Source organism: Myxine glutinosa, chromosome 9 (assembly GCF_964187855.1).
Source record: "Myxine glutinosa chromosome 9, kmMyxGlut1.1, whole genome shotgun sequence".
NCBI lineage: Eukaryota > Metazoa > Chordata > Myxini > Myxiniformes > Myxinidae > Myxine > Myxine glutinosa.
Genome location: NC_136269.1, coordinates 85,372,497 through 85,399,176, shown reverse-complemented (window position 1 = coordinate 85,399,176; position 26,680 = coordinate 85,372,497). Strand labels below are relative to the sequence as shown.

Sequence of the window (26,680 nt, the reverse complement as noted above, 5' to 3'; positions counted from 1 at the left end):
GATTTGTTGAAAATTTGATATGATTTGTTGAAAATGTGATATGATTTGTTGAAAATAATTTTATAGGATTTGTTGAAAATTTTATAGGATTTGTTGAACATTTTATAGGATTTGTTGAACATTTTATAGGATTTGTTGAAAATTTAATAGGATTTGTTGAAAATTTTATATAATTTATTGAAAATCTCATAGGATTTGTTGAAATTTTTATAGGGTTTGTTGAACATTTTATAGGGTTTGTTGAAACTTTGATAGGATTTGTTAAAAATTTGATATGATTTGTTGAAAATGTGATATGATTTGTTGAAAATAATTTTATAGGATTTGTTGAAAATTTTATAGGATTTGTTGAAAATTTTATAGGATTTGTTGAACATTTTATAGGATTTGTTGAACATTTTATAGGATTTGTTGAAAATTTTTATAGGATTTGTTGAAAATTTAATCGTATTTGTTCAAAATTTTATAGGATTTATTGAAACTGATAGGATTTGTTGAAAATTTGATAGGATTTGTTGAAAATTTAGTGATTTGTTGAAAATTTGATAGGATTTGTTGAAATTTTAATATGATTTGTTGAAAATTTAATAGGATTTGTTGACAATTTGATGGGATTTGTTGAAAATTTTATAGCATTTGTTGAAAATCTGATAGGATTTGTTGAAATTTTTATAGGATTTGTTGAAAATTTGATAGGATATGTACATTTTTTTTTTTGTATACAAGATCAAGGCTTGTGTAAGAGCTAACATTAATGACAAAAAAAAAAAACCGACACATAAAACAAAGGGAGCGGGAGACAAGATTGGGAGAGAGAGGGAAGCACACAAGTACAACAGTAGAGAACAGGGACATCGGGAGATCTGTGGGAGGGAGAAGGCTTGGGGGCATGGGAATGGGGGGGGAGGTGGGTTAGGTATCAAACAAATGGACACTGCCAGGACTTCCAGGAAAGAAGTCGGTATTTCAAAAAAGTGGATCTGCGGTGAATTAACGGGGGTAGAGAAGATCAAGGTTTTGGATGGGGGAAGACAAGAGATGGTGGTGAACAGCTGTTTTAAAGACCTGGAGGGGGGAGTGGGATTGAAGAGAGTGAGGGGTGGGGGGCAGGAGAAAAGAGTAATGAAAGAGTGAAGGTAAGCAGAGAGTCTTGATTTTCGCAGTTTCATCAGCAGAGGGTTGCTGGCAGATCTTGTGCGACCTGAAGGAATATTTGGGGGACAGAGCACAGACAGAGCTGGGGGAGCAAGGCCGGAGAGGAGTCGGTAGAAGACAGAAAGACCACCAACCTGCCTGCGGTGAGCGAGTGAAAGGTCCTCAGAGTTGGCTTCATTGCGGGAGATTCCAATGATTCTGAAAGCTTTGGTTTCAACAGCGAGAAGCACCAGCCCAGAGGGGAGAGCAGTACTCCATCAAGCTGCAGATGAAAGCCTTGTACGTGGTGAGGAGCTCAGGTGTGCCAAGGAAGGACTTCGCACGACGGAGGATGCCCAGTCGACAACTGGCTTTGGAGGCCAGCTTGGAAATGTGGTTTTCCCAGGAAAGATCATGGCAGATAGTGAGACCCAAAAGCTTGAGTGGAAAACTTAATTTGGCATTTGAACAAAAGTGGAAAATGGTCCTCTCTTCTTCACCATTGAGTGATAGGGCCAAAAACGATGTATAGCACGATATCTCAAAACAATGGACGGGTTCAGACAAAACTTGGTGGAGGAGTTGGGTATGTAACAAGAACAAACCGATTAGATTTTGGTTAAGGTCCAGATTCAAATCCAGCCTATCAGTGGGATACTGTTCAGCCTGGCTCAGGTATGTACTCTATCGAGTGCTGTTCTAGTTCCCAATGTTTTACACTCGGTTGAATCTGGACACTTTGGTGACTGTACGACATTGTACTGCCATGATCAAACAGCGCTCATATCATAAGCTAAAGAGATTTTTTAAGAGCACACAACCTCGGAGATCCAGTATGAATCCAAAACAACTCAAAGCATGTAATAATTTACCACAGAACACAAAAACAAATAAATAAAGAATAATAATAATAATAATAAAAAATTCACAATATTACATTTTATTGTAACAAAAATGTATTAGTATCTCCATATACCGAAGATTTCAGTTTATTGATTTTAATATGCGCTTGCCAGCAAGAGCCTATTTCCAGCCATATACTGAGTATGTCCCACTAAAGGTAAATACTTTTTGTTGACCCAGTTCATGATCTTTTTGTTGAAACAAACTTTGGGTACAAAAATTAGGGCTGAAAATGCAATTCCGGTTTGACTATGTATTAGATATTTTGTGGACTATATTTTGATTTCTAGTATATTAATTGGCCTGTAATAAATAAATAAAACCCTCACATTGTTGCTCAAATTTGGACGTTTTAGTAGCTGAACAATTCATTCACAAGACAAGATAATTTGGGGGCATATCAAATGCAAATAAACTGTTAGTAATGAATTTCTCAAGGCCAAGAACGTTTTACACGACTCATAAGTGGATGTGCAGTCGGTTATCACTTAGTGTATAGTAATCAATACAGTGTTAATGGATTTTATGAGCCGTGCAGGCAAACTCGGCCCAAATAATGTGTGCTAACATAGCAGACAGATACAGAAAAAGAAAAAAAAACAGCAAACAAAACACCATTGGAAGTTGGTGCCAAATTATAGTCAACTCATTTCTAGACAGTTACCAGTCACGAATGTATTTCGCTTTGCCACCGTGGTAGAATAATAACAGCTTACAAAGTAATTCACTCATTAAATGTAATACTGCTGTAGGCAAAAATACTTGATAACCAGAAATAATATGTAACTTCCATCTCATAAACCCCCGGCTTGAACAAGGTGTCTCCGAGGAAGATTCATAATCATTGCATTGCACACCAGTGCCATTTCAAGTTGTGGTAGAGACAATTGAGTTAGTATACAAGTATTATATTGGCACTTTTAGTGCTGTGGGAAATAATAAAATCGATTCGAAAATGCTGCTACCATGTGCAACTTTGTGTTCAAGACAAGTGACCGTCACATGTGAGTGAAAATGAAGGCAAAACCTAAATTTGTGCAAGAAGATGGCAGGATCTAGAGCGTCAGACAGACAGATAGAGAGGGGGAGAGAGAGAGGGAGAGAAAGACAGAGAGGGGGGTGGGGGGGAGAAAGAGAGAGAGAGAGATAGAGGGGAAAAGGGGAGAGAGAGGAGAGAGAGGAGGAGAAAGAGAGAGAAGGAGAGAAAAGAGAGAGAGGGAGGGAAAGACAGAGGGGGGGGGAGAAAGAGAGAGAGAGAGATAGAAGGGAGAAGGGGAGAGAGAGGGGGACAGAGAGGGGGAAAAAGAGAGAGAAAAAGAGAAAAGAGAGAGACAGAGAGAGAGACAGACAGACAGACAGACAGACAGACAGACCAGACAGAGAGAGAATTGGCAAAATAATCTGCCTTCAAACACAACGAATGCCCATCTCGACTAACAACCAGAACATATTCACCAAAACATCCGTGAAGAACAAAAAAAGGACCACAAACACATTCTGATTAATCCAAGGCTTTGACTAAAACAGACACCCGTGTTAACCCAAACAAAAAACACGTCCCCTTTGAGGATAAATACCAGCCATGTGCTGATGTAAAGGAACAGTGATCTTGAATCATTCTTCAAAATACACAAGTGTACAAATTCAAATATATTCTCGAATATACCTTCTTTTTTTCATACATTTACCTGTGGTCAAAGAAATTATTTTTTTTGCTGGCATTCCAGCCCAATTAATTACCAAACAGAAACAAATCATTCCACAAATTTCAGGACAGACCATCACACCATCTCTATTACATCCTGGTCCATCGTTCACTTTCTTGTTCCTTCAAAATCATGGACCCCTTATAAGACCCCAATCACCACCTCTTCCACATTAGATATGGTTTCTCACTCTTCTTCACCGAACTCGATCTTCTTACTCCTTAATTTTATACCTCGGCATGTCACTTAACTCCCGTACCCTGTATTAGTGCACAGAACCCATGCAATGGGTCAGAGCGGTCGTTGCATTTTGTCCTGCGCAGCCTTACACCCCTTATTTCACACAACATGCTGCCTTCTGCTGGGCGCAATCCCTCAACATCATTCTCACGCATAACTCTAGTCGTCATAGATAAAGTATGGAGGAAGCGCGCTTCTCCTTTTGTCGAGGGAGGTATGTAGACCGTGGCTGGCTCTTCTCCCAGTGCATGGGCCCTTGCTGCAAGCGCACCTAGCTCAGCAGCAATGTTCTGGTAGTTTTGGGCAAGTTTCTGGTCTTCATGAGCTGGCACCAAGAAAGCAGAAGGGTCATGTGCTCTACGTGGAGAAACCAACCGTTCGCGTGGAGAAGAGAGGCTGCTGTCAGGGCCGCTTTGCGTGCTCCTGCTATACCCTGCAGTAGATCCTATGCCGGTCTGAATTGTAAGACCACGCTCCAGGCTAGAGCTCCGTTTTCCACCCATAAAAGCAGGGTTCGCAGTGGCCTGAGGTGAGGAAGGGGTCCAACCAGCGAAACTGGGACCGAAGCAAGGAGAGATGGGGGAACTGGGAGCAGAGCTGAGCTTCATGTTAGTTGTGCCAAGTGGTGCAGCAAGATTGAGTGGCGATGAATGACTCCAGTTGGGCTTGGGTGGCACGATGGGAGTCTGGATAGGAATGGGACCAGTGGTGGAGGAAGTACGGCGTAGAACTGGTGCACGGAGGATCGTGGCAACACTACTAGCCACAGAGCAACTAGGTTGTGCTTCCAGGTGTGGACCGGAGACAGAGATGGCACGTTTGTTGTGAAACATGTGACGGTAGGCACGGGCAATGTCACTGCTGCGTGAAATGGTGGCCGACTTGTCGAAAGCAGCGATGAGCATTTCATCCGGTTCACCATTCACAAAGTGGCCACACATTGCCCCTATACACAGGAGAAAAATTCATCAATACAAAATGTAATACAAATCAGTCCATATTTTATGAGGTGTCAGTGGTGACAACAAAGCATTGTATAGTTAATAATATTCTGAATATAGAATACAGCCAATTATGGATGTGCGTACATTGCCCAATGAATGAGAAAAACCCATAAAATAGCCTTTTAAATAATGTTTGCATAATTAATGCACTCGCATCTATCAGAGTGAGTCTTGTGGGTTAAATGTCCTCTCATGTCTCACCCTAAACACTATTTTGACTATAATTTAACACATGATTTGAGGCAGAAATTTTGTTGGAGATTTAATTTCCTGAATGAGTATACAGTGCATTCAGAAAGTATTCAGACCCCTTCACTTTTTTCACATTTTGTTATGTTGCAGCCTTGTGCTGAAATCGTTTAAATTCATTTTTTCCCTCATCAATCTGCACTCAATACCCCATAATGACAAAGAGAAAACAGGATTTTAGAAAGTTTTGCAAATTTATTAAAAAGAAAAAACTGAAATATCACATTGACATAAGTATTCAGACACTTTGCTATGACACTTGAAATTTAGCTCAGGTGCCTCCCATGTCTCTTGATCATCTTTGAGATGTTTCCACACCTTGATTGGAGTCCACCTGTGGTAAATTCAATTGATTGGACATGATTTGTAATGGCAGAGTGGCCAGACGGAAGCCTCTCCTCAGTGAAAGACACATGAAAGCCCACTTGGAGTTTGCAAAAAAGCACCGAAAGGACTCTCAGACTGTGAGAAACAAGATTATGTGGTCTGATGAAACTGTTTGGCTTCCGTCTGGCCACTCTGCCATAAAGCCCAGATCGGTGGAGTGTTGCAGTGATGGTTGTCCTTCTGGAAGTTTCTCCCATCTCCACACAGGATCTCTGGAGCTCAGCCAGAGTGACCATCGGGTTCTTGGTCACCTCTCTTACCAAGGCCCTTCTCCCCCGATTGCTCAGTTTGGCCGGGCAGCCAGCTCTAGGAAGAGTCCTGGTTGTTCCAAACTTCTTCCATTTAAGAATTATGGAGGCCACTGTGCTCTTGGGAACCTTCAATGCAGCAGAGATTTTTTTTTTTGTAGGCTTCCCCAGATCTGTGCCTCGACACAATCCTGTCTCTGAGCTCTGCAGGCAGTTCCTTCGACCTCATGGCTTGGTTTTTGCTCTGATATGCATTGTCAGCTGGGAGACCTTAAGAAGACAGGTGTGTGCCTTTCCAAATCATGTCCAATCAATTGAATTTACCACAGGTGGACTCCAATCAAGGTGTAGAAACATCTCAAAGATGATCAAGAGAAATGGGAGGCACCTGAGCTAAATTTCAAGTGTCATAGCAAAGGATATAAATACTTATGTAAATGTGATATTCCAGTTTTTTCTTTTTAATAAATTTGCAAAACTTTCTAAAATCCTGTTTTCTCTTTGTCATTATGGGGTATTGAGTGTAGATTGATGAGGGAAAAAATGAATTTAAACGATTTCAGCAAAAGGCTGCAACATAACAAAATGTGAAAAAAGTGAAGGGGTCTGAATACTTTCTGAATGCACTGTACGTACTGCAAAACCAGGTATGGCATTTATTTACCGATTTTTATTTTTAGCCTTAGAAATTGGAGTTGACAGATGTGGTGATAGTGGTGCAGTGGGACCGCATTTCATTCAATGTACAAGGGAATGAGCCATCAACAGGGAGAGATAGAGAGGGAGAGAGGGAGAGAGGGAGAGAGGGAGAGAGGGAGAGAGGGAGAGAGGGAGAAAAGCAGCAAACACAGCATGAACGAGGATTGGGTTAATGGGGGTAGAAAACATTGCCAGGTGTGGATGAGACAGTGGTGCAACAATTTATTGATGTCCTGGAGGGAAGAGTGCAATTGAACCATCTCCACCCAGAAGGCAGCTCAACAAATGAGAACGAATTTTTTTTTTTAAAGGTGTGTGGAAAACCTGGATTTCAGGAGTTGAAAAAGATTCCGGTTGTTATTAAAGGAACACGTACCTTCTGGAGGGGGCTGGTAAGGTCAGAGGGCTGAGATAGCAAAAAGATAGACCAGAAGAGAGAGGCAGTAAAAAAAAGCAAAATAAATAAATAAAAACCCAGGCCAACATGTCTGCAATGTGAGCAAGAAGGCCTTATCATGGGAGATGCCAATAAAGTTGAAAGTTTTAGATTCCACAGAATCCAGGATAGACAGGTGATGCAGGTGCCCTAGCCCTTGAAGGAAAATGCTATTCCATTGAGCTATATATAGACAAAGGCCTTGTAGGCTGTGAGCCATTCTAATTTCTCCATGGAATGACCTAGAATGTCCAGCAGAGCAGGATTTGAAAATATGAGCACTGATGCTATCTGGGCCCATTGCTGAAGCAGCGTCAAGGCTGGACAAAACTTTCTCCACCTTGTTGGGTGTGAAAGACACAGAGTGGAGAAGGAAATGGGTACAAAGGGGTAACTTGGGGAGAAATTTAGCAGTGGAGAAGTGTTAGCCTCCCAGAAGTCTGCTCCTGAATGTTATTTTCTACTCGAATCGTTTTTTCTTACATTGGTGTGGGTTATGTGACATTTACATAGGGAGCATTTTAGTACCTCTCCGTAACAGCCTCACATATCCGTGAAAGTTATTTTTAAAACAGTGATGGTTGACTTTTGATGTGGTTAGCTAGAGACCAGACGGCGTGGCAGGCAGATTGCCTCCTCCATCAAGTTCATTTGTGAGCCAGCTGGGTTTTATTAACAATCAAAAATCAAAATTGTCTGGAGACTAAATCAGGTTACAGAAACTTAAATCCTCATCTTTACCGCCGCTTTCAGCCAGATTAAACCCGCAACCGTTGGGATATCAACTGACTATCCTAACCACTCTGCGACCAGAGTACACACATTTGAACTGCCGAGAAGTAAATTGGGCCATCAAACATGATAAGTTCTACCAACAACACTAAAGAAGGCTCACTTGAAGGGAGAGAAAACTCGGGCGAAGTACCTTGAAAGATTACTCTTGTGAACCTAAATCAGTTTTGAGAGGGATGTGGGATAGCCCAGTTTATTTCTAAATTGATTAATTGTACCAGGCAAGTTGTTGTGACATTAAGTCCCATTTACAATGTCATGTTATCCATTGCAAGCTCAAAGCCTACCTCATTATTAGCACCTTTTATTCTAACACCAAAATAAGTCGTCCGTTAGGTTCCAGGAATGGTGTAGCCTCACACATGACATCATAACAGGCAATATTGATTTTGTTGTGCAAATATCAAGATCTTAAAGCTTCAAATATTACAACAAAAAGTTCTCATCCATTTGGAAAATTCACACAAATAATTATTTTTATCTTATAAAATATGGTTATTCTTATACACCATTGTGTAGGCTATCATTGAGATGAATTACATAGCTATATAGTCTTAAATCGTTTTTTCAAGCTTTTTTTTTTCTTTTTCAGAGAATTTCCACATTAGATGAGACCCACCCAAACTTGAGGATGTTTGGATCTCTTATACCCCAGATGGAAACTTCCCAGTGATGCTTACCATACAGCGAGATGGTGTCCCCCGAGCGAGGTTGCATGCCATAGGCAGCTGCTTGTGATAGGTCATGGCTCATCCTCTTTCCATCTACATACAAGATCTGAACACACATATCAGCATGTTAACTTTTTTGTTTTATTTTACAACTTAATTGCACCAATCGTCTGCATCCCTCTCTCATTCATGAAACTCCTTTCCTTCTGCCACTGCATCTACTGGTTAACTGTTGATCTGTTGTTAGAATTAAAATCGGAGCACATATTAACAAAACTTGATACAAATAAGCTATCGCACCAAAATAAAATGAAAATAACCGTTGGGCCAAAAATATGGCAAAAAAAGAGCATTGATGTCACTAAGAAGAGAGTACAGAATGTACTTTGGGCAAACTTGCTACAATTTCAGCTTTTTGGATAGATCTATTTTAATATATGTACCAGTCAATGATGGTGGCATATCACGAGTCGTAAACATTTTACGTACCTGATGAGAAATACGTCAAAATTGTGCCATTATTGCAGACTTCGTACGTTGATGGGATCACAAGATACCTCAAAGCGAGCATATGGGAGCATACGTTGAGCAGATAAAATTTAATGAATGCATCAATTGCTTGGAAGTTTTTTTTCATAGCTACTGTCATGGCAGGTCATTTACGATTTTATGAGTACGTTTCTGGTCTGTCCAAGTGTCCCTGCATGAGTCAGGTGTCGTATTTGTTTTCCCTTTTCTGTCATTGTTTATAATCAATAAAACAAAGAATTTGATTGTTAAGGAAAGTTCATTATAATATCCAATGGTACTGGTATATACAAAAACAATGCTGCTATGTCACTTGCAATAGCGACACCAGGTATGCCGATAGGCCATGTATGCAGGGAGTAGGGTTTGCCATTCCCAAAGCCCATAACTGAACCTGAATAATGTGATAGGCAGGTTTGAGTCTGCGATCATCCCCAATACACCTTCAAATGAACAAAAAGGATGACAGAATAAAATTTTATATGCAGTGCACATTTTATAGGAGGCAATGACCCAATGAAGAGCATCCTCATCCAATCCCATTCACAGCATGACATGAACAGGTGAGGAGAGCTTCTACACTATCTATTACAGGTAGAGCTTCATAATTTAGTCAATCAGTTCTCGTTTCATTCCAGCTGGATTGAGTGAAGCGAGCTGATCTCGCGGCTATTTTTCAGACAATACTAGGCCACAAGGTCTTCAGGGGAAGGTATCAACATTTGAAAGCTGACCCTTATGCCCCTTAAAGAAACAACAGGGCCACTAAAACATTTTGAGCCAACCAGAAGGTTCTGAAACAGGCTAATTAAAGTTTTACAATCTTTCCTTAACCACCCCTTTCCTCCACAGTCAATTTCGTTTTTAATCGTTGCCATGAGGAATATAATTAACACTCCTCATGCTAGCCAATCATTTACAGATATAAAGCATGGGCAGCGTGCTTAAATGTGAAAATGTGAGCATTGTTGATTGTTCGGTTTTTGCATGCTTTGCATGATTAGTTGTAATGTTTTTTTTTTTTTAACACAGCACGATTGCTTTGCTGTGTGCTTTGCAAGACATGCTTTCTTTCCTTGAGACTAGGGCATGCCCGTACTATATATATGCCCGTACTATATATCTATCTAAAATTATATCCCCCCCCTCTATTTACATGAAATGGTTTGGTCCATTCGCAACGCCAAAGCGAACGGCGAACGGCTTGCGAGTACAGTGACAATCCCCCCCCTCTATTTACATGAATGGTTTGGTCCATTCGCAACGACCACAGAAACCCCCCTCTATTTACATGCAATGGTTTGGTCCAAAGCGAACGGCTTCCGGAGTTTGGTAAAGAAATCGCCATCGCGTGCACAAACGCGCAGGAAAGCGAATGAATCGCAAATTCGTTTTTATTAGTTGTAAAACATCGTTTAACGCCAACATAGTTTGCAAACGTGAAATAAATGAATACGCTCTCAAATGTGCCATCCGAGGCAGAGTGTGCCCGCCACGTTCGGCACACGCGATCGTTCGCTGCTCTCTGATTGGTTGAATCGTTTTTTGGACATAGCTCGGTAAGTAATTGTCCGATTAATATGAAACCTTGAAAAGGCACATCCTCGGGTCCCCAGCAATATACCTGGCAAGTTAAAAGTATATCGGACCCGTGGTTGCCGAGAAACAGCGGTCACAGACAAACAAACAAACGTACAGACAGACAGACAGAGATTACTGGAATTATAGATAGATGGAGCATTCCCTTTGCACTGTATTTATCACGACTCACAAATTGATATGGTTCGTCGGCAAAGTGAGACCCCACCCTTGGTCTCATTTCGAAACATTGTGAACCATGATCGGTGACCTCCAATCTCTTGTTATCTCAGGGCCCCATTCAATTGCATGGGTTGTATGACTCTCATCATTGAGCTTCGGGCCCTGCGTGCCTGTGCATGAATCCACCACTGCTCAACGTCGTCTCATTACAATGTATAAGGGTGGTGTATAAGACTGCTTCAGTAGTGCTAAACTTCCGGATTTTTTTTTTTTAAACGATCTTTAAAATCATTATTTTATTAAAATTAAAGTATTTGCTTAAACACTACATGGAGTATTGTGTTCTATGAACCCTAGTTCATGATTTTTTTTATATATTGTTATTTAGCTTTTATTGATTGTCACTTTATATTATTTGTGGCTTTCTCAACTTGTACCTATAGTACAGCATAGTGTGTAATCATGTTATCCATCCCGAGTCATACTGAATGTACACCGCATGGTACAATTGAACACAAGACCATTTTAAATTTTGGAACCAATGGATGCATGTTATGTAGACTTATTCGATAAATCCATGTGTTTCTTTTCCTATCCGATATAAATGGCCATCCTGAATTTAGGAGATAACTGAGCCTACCTTTGGACTAATGATATTTAGAATCTCAGCAAATCAACCACCTTTTACCTCCACCACCTAAGGTAGACAGAGCTTATGTTTTCACCCGTCTGTCTGTGAACAGGATATCTCAAAATGTTGTGGATGTATTCAGACGAAATTTGGTGGAGAGGTTGGGTGAGTGACGAGGATGAAATGATTAGATTTTGGTGAAGATTCGGATCTGGATACGAGAATTTTGAAAGTGACTCTTCACAATGGAGAAATAGGGCCAAAAACGATATATGGTATTGCATGATATCTCAAAAGGTTGTGGACGAGTTCTGACAAAACTTAGTGGATAAGTTTGTTTTAGGTGACAAGAATAAACAACAAGAACAGGCATTTCAAGGCCATTTTCCCTGCTAGAGCGGGGGTTAGCCTTGCGGTCCCCATGACAATCTTCTCCATTTTGCCCTATTTTCTGCATCTCCCCTTGTTAACCCCCTTGCCCGCATTTCATCTTCCACCACCTTTAGCCAAGTCTTTCTCGGTCTTCCCCGTCCTCTACTTCCTTCTACATTCATTTCCATCATCATTCTCAACCAGTCACTTTCATCCTTCCTCAACACATCACCAAACCATCTCAACTTGTTTCTCTTCACAGCATCCATCACAGGCTCTATTCCCATCATCTTTCGCAATTCATCATTTGTCTTCCTCTCTCTCTCAACGATACTCCACACATGCACCGAACCATTCGCATCTCCACCATTTCCAGCCTTCGTTGCTGCTCTACGTTCATTACCCATGTCTCGCTCCCATAAATCATGTGACAAGAATAAGATTAGATTTTGGTTCAGGTCTGAATCCAGATCCGGCCTATCAGTGGAATACAAAACGTAAACTGTTCAGCCTGTCGGAGGCATGTAGTCTACCATTTATGCCGTTTTAGTGTATTGTGCATTATTGTGTTCCTCCATGGCTTTTTCTGCAAGTTTTATCACTTTTCCTCTCTGTTATTTTTACTGCAACCTTGTACAAAAAGCCAGTGTCCTTTGTCTGACTTCCAGTTGCACGAATGGTTTATTAATACAGTATTGATCCTCTAATCTGTGACATCGCAGTGCTGCTGTATAATTGGTTGCATCGATTTGGTTTTCATCATCTTTATTCTTCTTTCGGTGGTGTGAAGTGATCGGTGATACTCGTTTTTCTGCATCTTATACAATTTAACCTAGTCTCATGCTTCAACTCAGTCTCTTTTTAGAGGCCGGTGAACTCAGTGGGGTATCCAGATCGTGACATCAAGGGAGAGAGCTGGGGGACGGGGGCAAATCCTGCCAAACAAGAAAGAGCACTCAGAGATTGCAGACCCTCACCAGGATGTGTTTGTGAGGTGCATCTTGTGGGGTGTTTTTGTACAATCTTACATTATTTTATACAACCCCACTTTCATCAGACACACGTGACACATGACATCCTCTTTGTAAAACAGAATTCAGTATTGTATTTAATATATATATATATATATATATATATATATATATATATATATATATATATATATATATATATATATATATATTGTTGTGGATATGAGGATTGTGTTTTTTTAATTGTTTTATTGTGGACCCTCCTTCCTCCAGTTGTGTATAAAGGTCAAAGTGTGTCCCGTAATTAGGTCATAAACAATCACGTTAGCCAATCATAGATTTCCCCCTTGTTGACAGTTATTTCCTTATTCTGTGTATTAGGTTAAGGCTCCGTTCCCACTAGTTGACATTCTCCATTGCACCAAGTGAAATAAGGTAGATCCCCTTTCATTCCCATTCCCAAAGCCTTTCCTGCCAACTGCATTCGCCGCAGCTGCTGGGCGGTTTTCACCGCGACTCCATTAGCCACGAGGTAGGCTTGGAGAAGAAGGGGGGGGGAGCTGCCGAATCCTGGGTGTGCCCGCCCATCGTCATCAAGGGTGGAGCCAGAGGGCCCGTGCCGACCAATCAGGGCCGAGGCGAGCTCACCGATGGGCGTGTTCTAGAGGCCGGCGGCTTGATTGCCCGTGGCGTTATAAAAAGCGCGCGCGGAAGCCTTTGACACAAGTACCAAGAAAGAGTTGGACAGAAGTGCCAAGAAAGAGTTGGAAAGAGTGCCAAGAAAGAGTTGGAAAGAGTGCCAAGAAAGAGTTGCAAGAAGTGCCAAGAAAGAGTTGCACCAAGGTTCCAAGAAAGGTTGCGTCAGAGATACGGCAGATGCGTGACCCAGCTGAGTTCTGCAGAGAGCCGCTTCAACCAGCCCCGTTTCAACCAGCCGCGTGAAGCCCTGACGGGGCAGCAAGTGACCCTGCCGGTGTGCGGTGTAAAGCCGAATACAAGGAGCTGCCGGCTCCTCGCTTCCCGCCCGGAGTGGACCTGCTCGCTGTGCCCTGTGATCCCACATGCTCATCCCTCCAAACGATTCCTGTCCTTCCCTCCTTTTGTGTACGTGAGTTTGTTTTGTGTGTTCTGTCCAGGGTATAAGTTAAGCCTGTTTAGATAAGCTAGCAATTTTCACTGTGTCCACTTTTTCTTCTTCAGTAAATTATTTTCTTATCTTTCCTCCTCCTTGGTTTCTTTCAATTGTGTAAATAGTAAATAAATAATAGTAGTATTTCCAACCTTTTGCCTTCGTCTTCCTCTTCTTCACATCCGTGTCGTCTTTGTCTTTTCCCTCATTGAATATCTGTGGCACGATTTGGCCCACGTTTAAGGAATCGGGTCTTAGTAATTGTTAATAGTTCGGGCCGCGGCCGCCATCCGCTCAGCAAATCAACACCTTATCCGCGGTCCGTAACAATTGGTGCCAGGAGGGAGATACGGACCTGAAGCGCGAATAGCGCGCTCAAAATTACGGGTGGCCCAAAATTTTGTTTTATTTAAAATCTTAAATTTGGAAGTCGTGCCATGGCTGGTCAAGATGATCGGATGCCGGTGGGTGAACTAGAAGAGGGGTTAGGGGTAACCCGGGACCAGAGGGAGGAAATGGAGGAGCCCAATGGTGAGGTGGTTGAGGGAGTTTCAGGTGCGCAAGATGGCGCCCTCGCGCACGTGGTTGTAGCGGCACCAATTTAGCCGCGCCCGTGGTCGCAGCAGCCAAGCCCGAGATGCCAATGAATTTGGACCTGTTTATGAAACAGATGATGGCCTTTATGGTAAAAACAGATGATAATTTCAAAGGGATGGAAAACAGAATGAGGGGCCAAATGAGGGACGAAGCGAGGGGTACCAGCGAACAGTTGGGAAATAAACTTGAGGGTGTAGACAATAATTTTAAGGGGTTGGACAATAAATTTGAAGGGTTAGACAACGGGATAAAAGAGGTGAAGAATGGGTTAACGGGGCTAGAAGATAAGATGGAAGGCAAATTGCGGGAAATAGGGGAGCAATCCGCCCGGGAAATCAAACGGATGGGGAACCAGATAGAGGAGGTGAAAATCGGGTTGGAAGGTAAACTGGATGCTCAGAGGGATGAATTGGGACAGATGAGGGCGGCATCTACTAAAGAAATGGAGGAGATGAAGGAGGAGATAAGACGAGGTGTAAGCGAGGAGGTCTCGGGGGTACGCGAGGAGGTAAAGCGAGGTGAGAAGCGTATGGAGAAAGAGGTGAGAAATGGGATGGCCAAGTTACAAGGGGGCATAGAGGACCTGACGCAGGAGGTGGAACAGCTGACGGTGGGACAGACGGAGTTAGTGGAGCAGGTACAAAAGAACACTGCGGTACTAGGAGGGTTAAAGGCGACACAAAAAGAACTAAAAAAATAACTTGATAGCGACGAGGAGGGAATGTCAGATGGTACGTGAGGGACTGACGAGGTTGGACGAGGTGACGGAGGCAATGGAGACGAAGGATCGGGAGGTGAGGACGCACATAGAAACGGTCAAGGTGGCAATAGCGGACGAAATTGAGGAGACGCACCGGGAAATAAAAGAGGTGAAGCAAAAGTTAGAGGATGTGGAAGAGGGGGTGAGTGAAATTAAGAAGAGACGGAGGGAAACTAAGAGGGAGATAAGGGAGGAGGTGATGGATTATGTACAAGGTATGTGCTCAAATCATGATGGTGTGCTTGCTAACCAAATAAAGAGTTTGCAGGTGGCAGAGGAGGTGCGACGACGAGGTACCGAGGTGAGTGGCGGTATACTCGTAAATGTACATGATGTGAGGGGAGCTTCAGTCGGCTTGGGGGATGGTTTGGACCCGGGTGTTCGTGAGAGGCCGCTGGTAAAGTGTGTGACAGGTACGGAGTGTATGGACAGAGGAGGTGTGCGAGACTGTCCGACTATGGGGTGCGTGAGGAAAAAGTGTGCGCCGAGGAGTGAGTGTGCTGTCGAGAGTGAGTTGGTCGTAGCGCGTGTGCGGGGGGGGCACATGGAAGCGCGGAGTGGGGAGTGTTACAGGGGATGTAACGGAAACATGCACACCTGTGGTGAGTGTTACGGAGGGTGTAACGGGAGAGTGTGCACAAAAGGATGCACGAAAAAGGTGAGTAACGGACGGGTGCATGAGGAAAGAGTGCGCTGTCAAGAGTGAGGGTGAATGCGTGACCGAGAGTGGAGGTAAGAGTAGTGAGAGTGACATAGAGCGTGAGTTGGTTGTGGCAGGTAAGAGAGGATGTACACCTGGAATGGAAGGATGCACACCTGGAATGGTAGAGCGCGTATGGGAATACACACTGGAGTTGGTAGTGAGGCACGTGGTTGGGTGTGCAAGTGAGAGCACACCTGTGGTTGTCACAGAGGAGGTGACCGAGGAGGGAGCGCGAAGAGGTGTGTTGGTGAGGTGTGCGAACGATGAGTGTGTGCAAAGGTGTGCGGTGGTCAGGTGTGTGACCAAGTCTGTGAGCGGAATGAGTGTACCTGGGTGTGTAAGAGAAGGTGCAATGACGAAGAGCATGGGAACAGCTGGATGTATGAGCAAGGAACAGGCTGCGGGGTGTAAGCATGCGAGTGGAGCATCGACGCTAACCGGGTTAGCGGTTAGAACGACGTTTAGCCGAAGCGGGCCCTCGGTGTGTGCCGGGCAGCTTTGCGTGCCGCGGGGACCCGCGGGGATTGTGACCGCGGCGGTTTCGAAAGAACCGCCGTGCGGGATCCACGCCGGGCCTCGCTCTGAACGGCCGCGTCCGTGCTCCGCTAGGTGGAACGGGCGGCCCGGTAAGAAGGGTCGTCATGGCGACCCCTTTTTGTTGAGGCGTTCCGGCAGGGCGAGATCGGGCCATTGGATGGCTCCATGCCGAGATGGTGCGTTGGGGATCTCGGCCCGAGTAAACCTTGCCTGCACCGAATGCCGGACGGATCCAACCGCCGGCACCAAACAACCCGCATTCATTGCTCGGCTTTACGAAGCCGAGCTTTGTAAATGAATTGGCGCACCGAGAGGCTCTAGTGAGTAGACTGTGATGAGGATAGTGTTTTGGACCCAAAATTGAAAAACAAAATTTGATGATTGGCAAAGGATTGGCAGATGATTGGTAGTGATTGGCAAATTTTTAATTGGCTGAAATTTGACGTGCCAAATTGGTAGTGAGAGATGCCCGATGTGGTGGGATGGCAACTCTGCCATCTCTCACAGCGGGGGCAAAGGAGCACTAGCTTATGGGGTTTATGGCAGTGAAAACTAGCCTGGGAGGGTTAGGATATAGTGTGTAGGGACCTAGAGATTGACAATAGGTAACGCTAAGGTTAGGTAGTGACAATGATACCTGTCGTGGGGACGCAGGTAGATTAGTTGGATGATAATGACGAGGGAGCGCCATAGTTTAAAGGGACGACTGGGAAGCGCAAGTTCCGGAGGGGAGTAGTTAGATGAGATGATGCCGTGTGTTTGAGGATCGGAAGTGTATTGAGCAGGGTATGAGTAAATGATTGTGAGTGTGAGTTGTATTGAGATTGCACAGGTGTGCAACTGGACAGGTGGATGGAGCAGTGTATGAGTGAGTGATGGTGATGTGTATTGTGTTGACCAAATGGTCCAGGGAGGAAGGAGGGTGCAGGAGGCACCAGGTGATTGCACAGGTGTGCAACTACAGGTGTATGGAGAATGGTTGTATGGAATAAATGGTATGGAATATATGGAGTATGGCATGGATGGTCATGGAGTGAGTATGGTGGAAACTGTGGAGTGGTGTGGATGGTGCGAAGGTGTGGATGGGGGAAAGGAGTGGACCCCCATCACGAATACCCGGGGAGGGTAGTTTAAGAGTTAGGTAGAGGGTACAGGTAAATTGTGGTTGGATATTGGCATCTGTGGTGCGTGGTGGAAGAATGGTGATTGAATGGGTGCATTAGTGTTGTGGAAATGGCTGGGCGTGTAGCCTGTTAGTGTGTATAGTTGGTTGGGCACTCCACCACTGTGAGGATGTCGGCCAGGTGAGGCCGCAGGTGGGCTCTGGGAGCCGGTAGTTGTTGTGGATGGGGCCCGAGGATCCGGAGGACGGACCCGGGTGTGAGGATGTCGGCCAGTTGAGGCTGCAGGTGGGCTCTGGGAGCCAGTAGTTGTTGTGGATGGGGCCTGAGGATCCGGAGGACGGACCCAGGTAGCCCAGTGCCAGAGGGCACCAAGGGGTGACAGAGCCAGGAGGGGCCTTCCCCAATTAGATAGGTTAGGTCAAGGAGCTAGGTAAGCTCGGGTGGCAACTACAGTGGTGGAGGTGTGCAGGTGGGTAGACCTGCTGGGAGAGCTACACGACTCAGCCCTGAAATTGTGCAAGGGCACAGGGAGTTGCATTGGGGGAGTGAGACCCCAAATTGAGGAAGCACCACAGTTTGGTCAATGGGAATTTGGTTCTTAAAACCACATAGAGTGTAAGAAGGCCAATGGTTTGGCAGGGAAAGACCCTGGGTAGTGTAAAGTGTGTTAATGTCATTTAGAAGATACGTTTGAAATCTCCTTGCACCATCTGCATCCACTCACCTGGGATGACGTACCTCCACACCATGCCATGGTTGTTTTTATTATTTTCGGTGCAAATGTTTTGGATTGTGAGACGCATCATGACGTGGGTGTGACATTGTGCTTGTGTTCCATCTCTCCCTCCTTATGAGGATTGATGAGGAATTGGTGATGGCAAATTTTGAAGTAGAGGGAGTGAAGACGAATTTGGTGTAGGGGAAATATGGGGAAGACGAGACATTAGTGACGAATTTGTAATGTGTAGATTTTGTACATATGGGGTAAGGGCAAGGGTAGTGTAGGTCACATGTGGGGGGGCGTATGGTAGGGACGAGCTTTTCTCCGCTCCGTCTCCATACGCACCTCGCCTTGCATTGCCTTTATTGATGTGTACCCTTGTGACCTTACCCCTCGCTCACCTGTCTTTCCCCCCCCCCCCCCCCCTTTGTCTGGGAGCATGCGGGAGTGCGGGAGTCCGCCATTGTGCGCCCGAAACTCTCGCAACCACAGCTGTCTGCATCGATGCACCACGTATGGACCACATGTCTGTGGCTGAGCACCACTTGTGGACCCCATGGGTTGGGGCATGGCCCCTCTGCTGGAACCGGCCATGAAGGCCCGAGATCTTGCTGGCGGACCTTGGCCACCGGGCACCTATGCCCCACAGGTGAACCACAATAGTCGGCCCTGTGGGCCATAAATAAACAAAAGCGGACACGTTTGGTGCATTTCATTTTATGTTCAAATAGGCCGCCAGCAAAGAAGTTGACAACATCTGGAAGAACCATGGCCAGCAGAGGGAGCCGAAGAGCAAGACACCACCAAGGGTTTGGGTTTGGTTTTATTAAGAACTGTGGTGACTGTGCACCGATTGGTGCTTGAGGGTGTTTTTGGTGCGTTTTTGGGTGCTTCATGGTGCGTCGATGCAGAGCAGACTGTCTCCCCCCCCAAAAGAACAATCACAGGTCCTGGGTTGCGTATTGTAAATAAAAGTAGCGTCGTTGTAAATAATGCGCCCCCACCGTAAGTGTTATAGTTTGAAGACCATTCCGCAATTCGGTTAGCTGTGGGCGTGAGTCTGTTAGGTAGGGTGCAATGGAGCAGCGGGACATATTTATTTATGTTTTAAAACTGTCACACTCAGGGTCAGGTTAAATGTAGAGGGAACTACACCTACGTGCCACACTAAAAGTAAAGGTAAGAGGCCCGGGATGTGCCTAAGAGGAGGAGGGTGCAGTGTTGTGGATATGAGGATTGTGTTTTTTTAATTGTTTTATTGTGGACCCTCCTTCCTCCAGTTGTGTATAAAGGTCAAAGTGCGTCCCGTAATTAGGTCATAAACAATCACGTTAGCCAATCATAGATTTCCCCCTTGTTGACAGTTATTTCCTTATTCTGTGTATTAGGTTAAGGCTCCGTTCCCACTAGTTGACATTCTCCATTGCACCAAGTGAAATAAGGTAGATCCCCTTTCATTCCCATTCCCAAGGCCTTTCCTGCCAACTGCATTCGCCGCAGCTGCTGGGCGGTTTTCACCGCGACTCCATCAGCCACGAGGTAGGCTTGGAGAAGAAGGGGGGGGGGGAGCTGCCGAATCCTGGGCGTGCCCGCCCATCGTCATCAAGGGTGGAGCCAGAGGGCCCGTGCCGACCAATCAGGGCCGAGGCGAGCTCACCGATGGCCGTGTTCTGGAGGCCGGCGGCTTGATTGCCCGCGGCGTTATAAAAAGCGCGCGCGGAAGCCTTTGACACAAGTGCCAAGAAAGAGTTGGACAGAAGTGCCAAGAAAGAGTTGGACAGAAGTGCCAAGAAAGAGTTGGAAAGAGTGCCAAGAAAGAGTTGGAAAGAGTGCCAAGAAAGAGTTGGAAAGAGTGCCAAGAGAGTTGCAAGAAGTGCCAAGAAAGAGTTGCACCAAGGTTCCAAGAAAGGTTGCTCAGAGATACGGCAGATGCGTGACCCAGCTGAGTTCTGCAGAGAGCCGCTTCAACCAGCCCCGTTTCAACCAGCCGCGTGAAACCCTGACGGGGCAGCGAGTGACCCTGCCGGTGTGCGGTGTAAACCGAATACAAGGAGCTGCCGGCTCCTCGCTTCCCGCCCGGAGTGGACCTGCTCGCTGTGCCCTGTGATCCCACCTGCTCATCCCTCCAAACGATTCCTGTCCTTCCCTCCTTTTGTGTACGTGTTTGTTTTGTGTGTTCTGTCCAGGGTATAAGTTAAGCCTGTTTAGATAAGCTAGCAATTTTCACTGTGTCCGCTTCTTCTTCTTCTTCTGTAAATTATTTTCTTATCTTTCTCCTCCTTGGTTTCTTTCAATTGTGTAAATAGTAAATATAATAGTAGTATTTCCAACCTTTTGCCTTCGTCTTCCTCTTCTTCACATCCGTGTCATCTTTGTCTTTTCCCTCATTGAATATCTGTGGCACGATTTGGCCCACGTTTAAGGAATCGGGTCTTAGTAATTGTTAATAGTTCGGGCCGCGGCCGCCATCCGCTCGGCAAATCAACACCTTATCCGCGGTCCGTAACAATATATATATATATATACTGTGGATATATATATATATATATATATATATATATATATATATATATATATATAGATATATATATATATATATATATATATATATATATACTGTATATATATATATATATATATATATATATATATATATATATATATATATATATATATATATATACTGTATATATATATATATATATATATATATATATATATATATATATATATATATATATATATATATATATATATATACTGTATATATATATATATATATATATATATATATATATATATATATATATATATATATATTGTATATATATATATATATATATATGTATATATATATATATATATATATATATATATATATATATATATATATTGTTGCGGATATGAGGATTGAGTTTTTTGATTGTGTTGTATTGTATAGTAAATGGTTGTGAATTATTGGTTTAGTCTGAGCCCTCCTTGCTCCAGTGTGTATAAAGGTCAAAGGGCGTTCCGGTAGTTAATTCCATAAAGCATACATTGAAGGACACTATAATACCCTTGTTCAGTAGTTTATTTCCTTATTCTGTGTATTAGGTTAAGGCTTTGTCTTCCATTAAAATGACACTCCATTGCACCAAGTGAAATAAGATAGATTCCCTTCATTCTTCATTTCCATTCCCAAAAACCTCCATTTCCCCTTTCGTCATGGCCAAGCCTCAATTTGCCAATTACATCCCCTCCAAAACCACCATTGAACATGTGCTCGGGTCGGGGAAGAAAGGCATGCCCGCCCGTCGTCATCAAGGGCGGAGCCAGAGGGTCGCGCGACCAACCATGGCCGAGGTGAGCACACCGATGGGCGTGTCCTGAAGGCCGGCGGCTTAATCGCCGGAGGCGCTATAAAGGCGTGCGCAAGAAGTTGTGGTGGTGAGTGGTGGCGTTGAGAGTCAGGGGTTGCGTTGTGGTGGCCAGTGGTTGCGTTGGTCGTCAGGGTTGTGTTGTGGTGGTCAGTGGTTGCGTTGGTTGCGTTGGGTTGTCGATGGTGAGGAGTGGTCGGACCAAGAAAGAGAAAGAGTTGTTGGACCAAGAGAACATAGAGAACATCCAAGGAGATCATCATCCAGGGAAGCACAAAGCCTGTTGTAGTCCTGGCAAAGCACGCGACGTCCACAGCAGCAGCAGCAGCGGCGGCCACAGCAGCAACAACACTCAACAGCCGCTTGGGGCCTGGACGGCGGTTTTGAGCAGGGCCGCGAAGGAACGGCAGCTGCTAAACGCGCCGATCGTGCTGCCGGACCCCTTGGACTTTCCTCTCCCTCCAGCCATCCACCTTCCGCCATTCCTATCATCATTCCCCGTGTGAGTCGTCTTCGTTTGTTCTGTCCTGGGTATTAATTAAGTCTGTTTACATAAGCTAGCGATTTTCACTGTGTCTCTAAAATCTTCTGTATATTATTTTCTTATCTTTCCTTCTCCTTGGTTATTTTGAGCCTGTAAATAGTAAATAAATTTAGTAGTATTGGCCAACCTTTTCGTCTCCTCCTTCTTCTTCACATCCGTGTCGCTTTTGTCTTTTCCATATTGAATAGCTGTGGCGCGATCCGGCCAACGTTCAGGAATCGGGTTAGTCGGGGTAACTGTTAGGCCGCGGTGCCATCCGCTCGGCAAACCAACATCCTTATCCGCGGGCCGTAACAATATATATATATATAAATATATATACAGTAACATGAAAAAGTAAGTACACCCCATGTAAAGTTATGACTTTTTCAACATATTTCAACATAGCTATTTGATCTTCATTTCAACAATATTGATAGATAAAGGTGATATAATATAACAAATATCATGAAACATTTACATTTTGTAGTCCATTGTATAATTTAAATAAATATAAATGCAAATTTCGCATGTGGAAAAGTAAGTACACCCTTGGCTCTAATAGGTGGTATTGCCCCCTTTGGCAGAAACAACCTCAAGTAGGCGTTTCTTATAACTGTCTACCAGTCTCTGACATCGACTGGGAGAAATTTTTGCCCACTCCTCCATGCAGAATTCTTTCAGCTGTGCGATATTTGAGGGGTTTCTTGCATGCACAGCTCGTTTCAAATCCCCCCACAACATCTCGATGGGATTTAGATCCGGGCCTTGACTTGGCCATTCCAGAACCCTCCATTTCTTTCTTTTCAGCCATTCCTTGGTGGATTTACTGGTATGTTTAGGGTCATTGTCATGTTGCAAGGTTCACCTTCGGTTGAGCTTCAACTTTCCGACCGATGGCCTCACATTATCCTCAAGCACCCTCTGGTACAATAAAGAATTCATAGTGGATTCTATGATGGTGAGCTGCCCAGGCCCTGATGCAGCAAAGCTGCCCCAAACCATAATATTTCCACCACCATGCTTTACAGTTGGTATCAGGTTCTTGTGGTCAAATGCTGTCTTTGGTTTTCGCCAAACATGTCTTCTGGTGCTGTGGCCAAATAGCTCTACCTTTGACTCATCTGTCCAGAGCACATTGTTCCAGAAGTGCTGGTCTTTGCTTCGGTGTTCTTTGGCAAACTTTAGTCTTGCCCTGATGTTCTTTCTGGACAGCAAAGGTTTCCTCCTGGCACACCTCTCATGTAGATCAAATTTGTGCAGCCTCTTTCTCATGGTAGACTCATGCACTTTGACATCAACAGTGGCAAGAGCTACCTGTCGGTCCCATGATGACATTCTGGGGTTCTTAGAGACTTCTTTCAGCATCTTGCAGTCTGCTCTCGGGCTGAACTTGCTGGGGCGGGCTGGCCTGAACAAGTTGGCAGTTGTTTGGAATCTTCTCCACTTGTAGATGATCTTCCGGACAGTCGAATGATTGATTTCAAATTGTTTGGAGATCTTTTTAAATCCCTTCCCAGACTCGTAGGCATCTATAACCTTCTTTCTGAAGGCCTCAGAGAGCTCTTTTGATCTAGGCATGGTGACGCCGCACACTTCAACAACAAAGAGCAAACCAACCTAAATGTCTGAGGTTTAAATAAGATAGGTTCCTCCAAGATCCCCCCTAACGATGTTCTAATCATTTGCACCTGAGCTGGTGCACCTGATTCTAATTTTAGGTATTTGAAGTAGTGATAAATTTAGGGGTGTACTTACTTTTTCCACATGCGAAATTTGCATTTATGTTTATTTAAATTATACAATGGACTACAAAATGTAAATGTTTCATGATATTTGTTATATTATATCACCTTTATCTTTCAATATTGTTGAAATGAAGATCAAATAGCTGTATGTTGAAATATGTTGAAAAAGTCAAAACTTTACATGGGGTGTACTTACTTTTTCACATGACTGTGTATATATATATGTATATATATATATATATATATATATATATATATATATATATATATATATATATATATATATATATATATATATATATATATATATATATATATATGTATGTATATATATATATATATATATATATATATATATATATATATATATATATATATATATATATATATATATATTTATTTATTTATATATATATATATATATATATATATATATATATATATATATATATATATATATATATATATATATATATATATATATATATATTGTTGCGGATATGAGGATTGTGTTTTTTTTATATTGTGTGCTTTATTATTATTATTGGTTATTCTGCGCCTCCTGCCTCCGGAGCTGTGTAAAGGTCAAAAGGGCGTCCCATAATTAGTCCACAAGCATACACGTCAGCCAATCATAGAATACCCCTGTTCGATAGTTATATCTTATTCTGTGTTTTAGGGTAAGGCTGTGTCTCCCATTAATAGAAGTACTCCATTGCACCAGTGAAAGAGATAGATTCCCTTCATTCCCACTCCCAAAACTTCCATTTCCCCTTTCGTCTTTGCCAGGCCTCGAGTGCCATTGCCAATTACCTCCCTTCCAATTGCCAACTGCATTTTAGGCGGTTTTCCCTTCATCCGCCATTGACCACGAGGCAGGGTTGGGGAAGAAAGGCGGGTCCCCACCTCGTCATAGAGGGAAGGAGTGAACCAGCCCTTGCCGACCAACCCAGAACGAGGGGTTGGCTTTAGAGGGCGGAGAGAGAACGTTTTGGGGAGGTTCGCAAAGGGTCAAGGGTGGGGCTTATATAACCCGAGGCAGAGGCCCCCAGAGAGAGTCGAGGAGGGAGGAGATCAGAAGACAGGAAGGACTTGAGTTGGACTAAGCAAGAGAGGAAGTTGTTGGACTGGGTGGGACTAAGAAAGAGAGAGAAAGAGTCCTGAAGCTTGTGAGGGAAGGAGAGAGAACCCGTCACACCAACCCCCCACCAGCCGCGTTGGCTCCACCAAGCGTTCGGCTCCACCAAGCATTCACCTCCACCAAGGCTCCACCAAGCTCCGCGTTGGCTCCACCAAGCGTTCACCTCCACCAAGCGTTCACCTCCACCAAAGCTCCACCAAGCTCCGCGTTGGCTCCACCAAGCGTTCACCTCCAGCCATCCACCTCCTGCCATTCCTGTCATTCCCCGCGTGAGTCTGTCTTTTGTTTGTTCTGTCCTGGGTTAATTAAGACTGTAGGTAAGCTAGTATTTGCACTGTGTCACCTGCGTCTTATGTGTTGTAAATAAACGTGACTGCTTTCTTTTTGCTTGTGTGTATAATAAATCCTGTTATTCCTCCGTACTCTGTTTTCTTCTCTCTTCCTCTTTACATTCGGTCGCTTTAGAGGTTTCCCGATTGAATACCTGTGGCGCGATTGGTCAACGTTGGGGGAGTCGGGCTAATCGGGGATCCTGTAACGGTCGCGGTTGACCATCCGCTCGGCCCAAAGTAACATCTTGTCCGCGACCCGCAACAATTGGTGTCTAGGAGTGGGATACGAGGCCCGAACCAAATTTTTTTTAAACGTGTAGAAAAAATTTGGTCAAAATTACGAGCTGCCAAAATTTTGTTGTTTTATAAAACCCGAATTTTGAGATCGCGCCATGGACAATCAAGGCGATCGGATGTCGGTGGGGGAGATAGACGAGGAGTAACCCAGGATCAGAGGGACGAAGTAGAGGAGAACATTGGCAATGTGGTTGAGGGAGTATCAGACGCACAAAATGGCGTCCTCGCGCACGTGGGTGTAGCGGCACCAAATTTTGCCGCGCCCGCGACCGTAGCAGCGACACTGGTGGATTGGAATCTCTTTATGATCCAAATGAAGGCCCTTATTGACAAGAATAGTGAGCAATTGGAAGCCAAAATGGGGAACCGGATGGATCCTCAGAGTGAGCGATTGGAGGGCCAAATGGGGGTAATGAGGGACGAAGCGAGGGGTACCGGTGAGGGATTAGACAAGAAATTTGAAGGATTAGACAAGAAATTTGAGGGGTTAGACAACGGAATAAAAGAGGTGAAGAATGGGTTAACGAGGGTGGAAAATAGAATGGCTGCCCAGGAGAATCAGTTAGAGGGGGTGAAAAACGGGTTAATGGGGTTAGAAAATAGGATGGAAGACAAATTGCGGGAAATAGGGGAGCAATCCACCCGGGAAATCGAACAGATGGGGAACCAGATAGAGGAGGTGAGAATCGGGGTAGAAACCAAACTGGATGCTCAGAGGGATGAATTGGGACAGATGAGGGTGGCATCTACAAAGGAGAGGGAGGAGATGAAAGAGGAGATACAACGAGGTGTAAGTGAGGAGGTCTCGGGGGTACGCGAGGAGGTAAAGCGAGGCGAAAAGCGTATCGAGAAAGAGGTGAGAAATGGAATGGCTAGGTTACAAGGGGGCATAGAGGACCTGACGGAGGAGGTGGAACAGCTGACGGAGGGACAGACGGAGTTAGTGGAGCAGGTTCAAAGGAACACTGCAGTACTAG

General features: G+C 44.1%; 1 protein-coding gene across 1 annotated transcript in view; it reads right to left on the bottom strand.

Moving 5' to 3' along the window:
- Window positions 1-2,053: 2,053 nt before the first annotated feature.
- The window catches only part of LOC137435271 (protein MTSS 2), an 87,109-nt gene continuing 62,482 nt past the window's right edge, over window positions 2,054-26,680 (bottom strand). The window contains exons 12-13 of the mRNA XM_068128894.2: window positions 8,479-8,575; window positions 2,054-4,929 (exon numbers count right to left, since the gene is read on the bottom strand). Of these exons, the coding sequence (XP_067984995.2) occupies window positions 3,986-4,929; window positions 8,479-8,575 (1,041 nt within the window). The 3' untranslated portion in view covers window positions 2,054-3,985. The remainder of the gene's footprint in view (window positions 4,930-8,478; window positions 8,576-26,680) is intronic.